The sequence below is a fragment of the Halyomorpha halys genome, unplaced genomic scaffold, assembly GCF_000696795.3.
Source record: "Halyomorpha halys isolate HHAL.00 unplaced genomic scaffold, Hhal_1.1 Scaffold233.1, whole genome shotgun sequence".
NCBI classification, from domain to species: Eukaryota; Metazoa; Arthropoda; class Insecta; order Hemiptera; family Pentatomidae; genus Halyomorpha; species Halyomorpha halys.
Genome location: NW_027111122.1, coordinates 185253 through 193885, shown reverse-complemented (window position 1 = coordinate 193885; position 8633 = coordinate 185253). Strand labels below are relative to the sequence as shown.

General features: G+C 29.4%; 1 protein-coding gene across 1 annotated transcript in view; it reads right to left on the bottom strand.

The window, feature by feature from the left end:
- LOC106679919 (uncharacterized) overlaps positions 1 to 8367 on the bottom strand; it is a 79341-nt gene extending 70974 nt beyond the window's left edge. The window contains exon 1 of the mRNA XM_014419317.3: positions 8295 to 8367. Within this exon, the coding sequence (XP_014274803.1) occupies positions 8295 to 8300 (6 nt within the window). The 5' untranslated portion in view covers positions 8301 to 8367. The remainder of the gene's footprint in view (positions 1 to 8294) is intronic.
- Between the last annotated feature and the right edge of the window lie 266 nt (positions 8368 to 8633).

Genomic DNA, 8633 nt, shown 5'->3' with positions numbered 1-8633 from the left:
CGAAGTTTAGATAGGCCTAGGTCCATTGTTCTGAGATCTGCGGGCGGCGCCGATTCGAATTCGGTCTGGGGCAATGACATATTCATCAAGTGGTGGTCCCACAAAATGAAAAACTTGAACCCATCCATGGTCACCTGTAGATAACTAGGCAAACATTACTTTCGCTGTGGATTCCCTTAAAAAAAAAAAAAAACATCACTCACCTCTTACTTAATTATTCAAGAAGTCACGGCTCAATAAATACTGTTATTGAAAAATAAAAAAGGCATTGCAGTAATCGATACAGGGAAACTGGAAACTTCCTAGTAATTATAGCAACGGAAGTAGCTGGACACCCGTTCCGGTCTGGTAGAACAGCAATAACTATACATAACATCATTAAGCACATTTCTTATTGAAATATTTAAAGATGGCTTTCCTACACTAAGGAGAAAGTACGTCATTCGAGCGTAACATTACAGTCTGACTCTGTGTACAACCAATTTAAAGGTTACGTGGACAAAAAAAGAAATAGATACATTAAAAATAAGAATTTAACTACATTGCCAACAGGATTGCGAAAATAAAAAAAATTGTAACAACTTGTCTAATAGGTGAATTTAATAACTCTTCTTTTATTTTAATTTTACTCTACAATTAAAAAAAAAACTTCATCATATTATGCATCCTCTAATTTAATAATATAAATTCAATATAAACAATTGCAAGAAATGATAATGTTATTATTACTAACAATTTAATTTATTTATATGTTAGTATTATTGGATGGATTATATAATATTATCTAAGAAATGTAAAGTGAATATCATGTCATCTTCAGCGGTTTCTAAAGCACCTCAGCCCATATTAAAATTCTTCATAGAAAGTTCAGTGCATTTGTGGGACATAGACATTTTCATATGCCTTCCAACTTCTTTACAATGAAAAGGAACAGAGGAGATCATAAAAAAAAAAAGTAATCCTTCCCGACCAAACCCGCCCCACTAAGAACTCCTAGCCTTTGAAATTTATCGAGCAATATTAAAAAAGCACCTGAAATTGGATAATGGCGTGAAATGTTTTTAGATTACTCCTTATTTTATTTATTACTTAATTTAAAAACGAATAGACAGCAATAATGATTATTGTGACTAGTATAATATGACTGAATAAGCAGACCAGTTTAATTATAAAATCTGAAATATGAAAATAGAATTATGTATGAAATAATAGTACCTAATGTTAAAATGGCGATTGCCCCGAAACGTTGTAATGGATGAAGTAAAATTAAAATAAAGAAAGTTATTCACTTCAGCTTTAGATAAATGCAAATCTCATCCAGTAAATGAGCCTAAAACATTTAAAACTTATTGAATGGAATATGGTCCGGGTGCGGTCAAAAAAACTCAAATAGTAGATAATTATACTATTTTATTGAGCCAACGTTTCGCCCCACGTTGCAGGGCTTCGTCAGGGCTAAAAAAGATACAAACACATAGTTACAAAAGGAAAAAAAAGGGAAAAACATAAGTGTAAAATAACAGGGGTATAAAATGTAAAAAAGTAAGATATAATAAGAAAAATTAAAGGTTGTAAATAGTAAAGGAAAAGGGTAATAGTAACAGATAGATAAGAAAAGAAATATTAAAGAAAATACAAATAAAGAGATGTAAAAAAAAAAAAAAAACACAAATCAAATGATGAGACAGAATTATTATGTTACTTTTACCCTTTTCATTTACTATTTACAACCTTTAATTTTTCTTATTATATTTTACTTGTTTACATTTTATACCCCTGTTATTTTACACTTATGTTTTTTTCTCTTTTTTTTCCTTTTGTAACTATGTGTTTGTATCTTTTTTAGCCCTGACGAAGCCCTGCAACGTGGGGCGAAACGTTGGCTCAACAAAATAGTATAATTATCTACTATTTGAGTTTTTACCGCACCCGGACCATATTCCATTCATCTATACACATGGTCAATCAATAATCTTCCAGTATTTAAAACTTGTGTTTTTCTTATATTTTTTTGGCTGAATCAAAACATTTTTAGAATCAGAACTAAAATTTATTTAACATTTTTGTACAATGGCACTCCGGTATCAACTCACCACTTCCAACTTTTTGACTTTTGTTCGTAGGTTGCCTGAAACTATTTGCGTTTTTGGTGACTTGGTCGAAGCTGCATGGACCGCTTAAATCGGGTCGAATCACTTCCCTTTCAGATCTCTCGCCGGATTTGGTGGACTCGATATTTCATACTGCGGAACACTGAAACGTAAAACTGATTTGTGATAGTCTGCCCGAATTAAACTCTTTGGTGAATCTTCGGCGGTGGATCTAAGAAAAAAAAGTCTTAAAGTTTTGGATGTAGTTGCCGAAGTTTTGGCTAAGTTCAACGTGGTAACTGCGGCAATCACTCTACAGCCTCAACCTAACTCCTTTCGACTTCTTTATCCAGGATTTATAAAAGTCTGAAAGGGAAGCGATTCGACACGATTCCAGCGGCAACTTCGACGGAGCCCCGCAAAGCATTCAGCGCGAAGAATTCCAGGTAGTCTATGAACAATGAAAACAACACCGGAAGCGGTGGGTTTATATCCAAAGTTCATATTTCGATGAACTTTACTTCACTATATAAAGATATTTAATAATTTTTGGATTCTGGAACAAGAATTGAAACTTTGAGCACGCACATGTAAATAATAGTTATATACTAAATATTTTTTGTATTTATGACTTAACTCTTCCATAGAGGACCCATGCAACTCCAGACTATGAATCATATCCACAATATTCTGCACTGAGAGCCCAACTTCTCAGCTATCACTTCCTTAAACATTAAGTGTTAATAGAATCAAAATATCTGATGTATTCAGACACACGGCTTCCTTATCTTTTTGGCTACAAAGTTCAACCGAAAATTATTTGCTGCTTATTCCCTATTGTTCAAAATCTGAATTTTCACTGATTCAGCTTATTATATAAATCATTCTTTGCGATGTAAAATTATCGTTATTATTTATCTATTATAAATTTATAATTGATAAAATCGTAATTGATAAAATTACAAATTTATAATCTTAAACACTTTTAGTCTCAAAACATTATATTTTTCTTATCAGCCCGACGTTTCGTCACTATTCCTTAAAAAGTTTATCACAACTATAAAGTTTAATATGTAAAGTTTTTAAGGAATAGCAACTGTGATAAATGATTTTAATTTTGATTTTAAGTGAATATTGACTAATTAGAAATTGTTGTTTTGACCTGGGCAGAACTGCCTGCATGGAGTTAGAGTTTTTAATTATATAATTCCAAAATTGTATTAAGATTGTCCCTGAGGATGGCCAGATTGCCCAAAACATCAGACTTTTTGGCTTTTTAAAAAATGTTTTAAGACTAAAATGGATAGAAATTAAATTATTGAATTATTAATTTATCTTTCAAAATTATCTATATTAGTGACAGTGAATAAGTGCAAATCATAACATTTACACGTTTCACTTGGCTCCAGGTATAAATTTACGGAAACATATTTTAGCAAGCAACAGCTTCTGAAACAAGATTAAATAATACAATGATACTGTAGATAGCAATAATCTGGATGATTTATTTAATGGCATAAACAAAAAAATAAATTAATGAAATGTTTTATTTATTTTTTTGTTGATTCGCACTTTACGTGAAGGGACCAAGTTTTTTCAAGAAAAATACATTTGCGCATTTTGAAGCAAAATAAATAAATTGAATTTGATTAAATTCAGACAAAACCACGACACTGATCTCCATCTTCATTCCAAATGTAGGTCAAATTGGACGTTTTCGAAATTTAGTTGTTCCGAGAAAGACGATTATCTCATGTGTAAACGAAAATAGTAGATGGAATCTGATGAAATAGATCATAAGCTCAGTCCACACTAATTCTAAATTGGACTAGCTGTTTTCGAAATATAGTTGAATCGAGGACAGACACAGAACCAAATTGTTTTCTTGATCTATTCTTCGAAAATGTTCGTAGTGAGTAAGCAAAACTATATTATTAAATCCATACATAAGTAATAATTTACCAAATGAAAAAAAAATAATTTAACCTTTATTCTTTAGTATTATTTTACATGTTGACATGAGATGTGTATTCTCTAGCTATTAGATATTTTTGTTATTCCCACGAAATACAATACACAGAATATATTTGAGGTTAATATTCAGTAAAAATATTTAGTAGTTTGTTATTGTCTTGATTATCTTTTAATTGACAAAACTTCAACAGATCGGTTAGATACCATTTTTTTGGAGTCTTCTGTAAAAAAAAATATTATTATTAAGTTGTGGTTACAATCCTACGATAAAATAACTTGTAAAAGGAAACAAAAATAAGTTTGTGTAAATAAAAAAAAAATACAACCATCAGGGCTTTAGATGGTTCCATAATACTCTTCTTATTGTATTTTAAATTTATTGTTTATAATAGCTATTAAAAGAATGCAACAGATTCTGAATCGACATAAACATACCAAAAATCATAATATCACGTATAAACTGTTTTGGTTTCTAGTCACACTTTCAACTTTAGGAGTATCAACAGTCCTTCAATTTCAAACTAACAATGGAAACCAACAATCATAGATTTAGTTTCACGACTACAAGAGCTGTAACAAAAGTTTTTTTTTTTTTTTTAATAAACAAAAACATAGCGTTAATGAATCGGAGAAACAAATTATTCGTGAAATATTTCTCCGATCTAGTTTTTCTTTATATGCAAACTTATGTGCAGTTAAAACAGAAACGCCGTATTAAAATGATAATTTTTATCCGGTAACATGGATGAAATTGATTTTTCAATATAAACCAGAATTCGTCAATTTAAGTGTACAACCAAGGATGCCATGACAGTACCATTCACTCCATAACAACCTGTCACAAGTATAGTGAAATTAGAGTAAAATATTTTGAGCAGCTCAAAATGTACATAATTGGGAAGCTCTTAACACCTATGTACGACGGACTACACTAGAAAGAGCTCAATTGGTTAACATGTGAAGCATCGATGCCATGCCACATTTTGTTGAAAGTTAGATATTATTGTTTTGTTTCTTTTAACATAAAAACCATATTGTTGTTATAAATTACTGTTTACTTGAATTTTTTGTAAGTATAAAACTTATTTTATTTATTTTTTTTTGTTTGTTGATATATTTTGTTAGATTCATATTTTTCCATTGTCTTCGTATTTTTAATAAATAAACACATCAAAAAATGAATAAATCTTATTTTTAATTATTTATATCCATGCATTTATATGTATATATAAGCAACAGGATAAACCTTTTTTTAATTTGAATAAAACTATTATTAAACTTAAGATTTTTTTTCATTTATTTGACTTTTAAATGCACTTCAAAATTTCCAAAGAATATAATTCAGTAGTTATAGTTAAAGAAGAATGTTTTCTAACGATTTCGTTAAAAATAATTGAAAAAAAAAACATTTTTATAGTTTTAAATATTACCACCTCCAAAAATTCATTACATACAATGTGTTTAGGTTTCAAGTCACAATTTTTAAATAAAAAACTTTAGAAATACCAACAGTTTTCTCATTTTAAAATAATTCTGAAAGCAAATAATAACTAAAAAAAAAATTAACTATATTCGATTCATTGAGCTATTATTGTTTTTTTCTTTTGTTATTTACTTCCAAAAATATGGTTCCCAGTGTTCATCCTAATGGGTCCTACAAGAGGAGAAAAAATATATAATAGTTTTTAAAATAACATTTGCAGCCTACATTTTGATCATTATAATTTCGAAACGACCAAAAACATATATACTTTTTATTATGTAGTAAAGGAAAAAATATATGCAAAAAAAAAAATTAATTCGCTTAAACCACAAAACCAAATGTAGCAACTTTATGTAAAATAAGTTAAATTCTTTTTTACGTATAAACAGATTAATATTAGGTTTCAGGATCTCTAAAAAACTTTTAATTACAGTTAAAAAAATATTAAAAAAACATAATTTTATTTTTTTATTATAAATAAAATAATTTATAAGTAAGTTAAGTCTCAAAACACTCTTTATTATTTCCATAAATATCCAACGTTTTGGCTAATCCGGCCATCTTCGAGGATGATCTGAGTATAAATTTTGAACAAAAAAAAATATAAATTTATACCTTACTTCTAATAATTTGAAAAAATGTTTGCAGGCTATTCTGTCTAGTTTGTTAATTTCAATTCTTAATCACCCCATTTTGTAACTTCCATTAAATTTTAATTTTTTTTTATTATTTATTTAATGTAATTTACAACTGTACAAAATAATACAATAGGTAAATATGTAGTATGTTTCATATACACTTGAAAATCTTGGGAAGGAACCACCCATTGGCGGTACTTCAAAAATTAATTTAAATTAGAAGGTCCCGTGGCCATCTTCTTTTCAGACGTCTCGGAGGATTATCAGGGATTGTTAAGGATGAAAGATTAAGAATTAATGGGTTAGGATGGTTAAGGAGTTTGAAATGAAAAGACGCATATATGTTTTGGGTCAAATCTGCAACGAATGGGATGTTAAGGTCTTTGTGAATGAGTTTATTTGTGACGTAATAAGGAGCATCAAGGATTTTACGTAGGATTTTGGATTGTAACGATTGGATGCGGGAAGAATTTGATGGTTTGATGGAGCCCCAGAGCTCAATTCCATATGTCCAAATAGGTCTGATTATTGTAGTGTATACTAATTTTTTGTAGTGAATGGGAAGTTTAGAGCGTTTGTCAAGTAAGTGTTGTAGCAATCGGAATCTACGAGTAGTTTCTTTTAATTTTTTTTTAATTATTTTTTTTTAACTTAACATTATTATCGTTCAAGTTAAGCTAGTCTGTAATTAAAAGTTTTAAAATTTAATGAAAAAGTGACAAAATATGGTGATTTAACCGAAATAATTGACCTGGGCAGAAAAGACTAAAAAAAGATTTGCATGTGAGGTGTAAATTTATATTTAAGATTGTCCTTAAGCATGGTCAGGTTTGCCCAAACTTTGAAAATTTAAGGAAATAATAAGCAGTGTTTTGAGACTTAACTTAAAATTAATATAATTTTATTTAATAATAAGGATAAAATTAAAATTATCCTTAAAAAGGATAAAAATTATTATATTTAAATAACAAAACTAGTTTCGAAAAAGTTGAAAGACAATATATAACATAATTTTACTAAAGCTTATAACGAATAGAGATAGTGTGCTTTACAAAATATGCCCGATTTCGAAACATCATAAAAAATGGTGTCAAGGAATAAATTTAGTAATGAACTTGAATGGAGATCAAACCTCATCTTGGGGTCAGGGGATTCGTATGAATCGATATATGGCCAAAAATCGATAATTTGAATCATCACCTAACAGCTGATGCCACTGTGATAAGCAACTATATTTTTTAAATCCAAAAAATAAAGACACAAAGTAATAATAATTAAAAAGATTGAAAAACATCACCTGAATTGATCTCTATGTAAAAAAATTGGTTATGAACTTGAATAGACTTGAATCGATATTATGACCAACAATCGATAATATGAATCATTATCAAACAGGTGATGGCACTGTTGTGATAAGCCATTTTTTTTTAATACGAAAAATAAATATAAAGTTAATATTAATAGACCAACAAGGAAATCTAGCAGGATTGAGAAACATTGCCTGAAATGGTTTCAAGGTAAACAAATTGGTAATGAACTTGGAAAGGCATTAAACCTTTTATTGTCACTAGGGGGCCCCTCGCCATTTATATTGTTGAATGTTCAAATAATTTAAGTGTCCTATAAATCGATATTATGACCGAAAATCGATAATTTCAATCATAATCTAACAAATGGTACTGTTATGAGAAGGAATTATTTTTTTAATAGGAAAAATAAACATTTTTATCTAAAAAAATTACTGTCCTTTTATTTTATATTCTGTAAAATCGATATTGTACAGAAAAGTGATTCAAAATTTTATTTAAAAGAAATAAATACAATCCATTTTTAAGATGATTCTTATCTATAAAATCTTAAGGAATGGTGATATGTCACAGTTTTTACAAATACTGTTTATTTCAATTAAACGCAAGAGAAAACTAAAAAAAAAAAATAATAATAATAATGTACACAAATTATTCACTGGTTTCCAAGATGAGGGTTTATGGCTTGAGAATAAAAATGCTAAATTTATGAATTTTGCCAAATAAGTAAAATTTTATGATAATTTAATTTTGTATAGTGTTATGATATTATACTATAGTAATATAATTGCACTGGACTTACAGCCATGTTGAACCTCCAACGCAGGCACTGGAGAGACTATAGCGGTGGTCCAGCCCTTGGAGGATATATAACTTCAGATGACACACTTTCTCCCCCACCTGCCTGGAGAGGATGGAGTGGGAGAAGGCGTCTTCCAGGAGGGAAGGCATTCCAGAAGAAGAGGATACAGAGGAGAAAGAAAGCCGAAGACTGCGGGGTTACTGAAGGATTAGGGCAATCATTATGGTAATTCTACGTAATATCAGAGTCCATCTGGTTTTTTTGTAACCACATTCGGTTACGAGTCACTCAAAGCAGACTGAAGTCCTATATATCGTTATAAATGTTTCATTTGTTAGA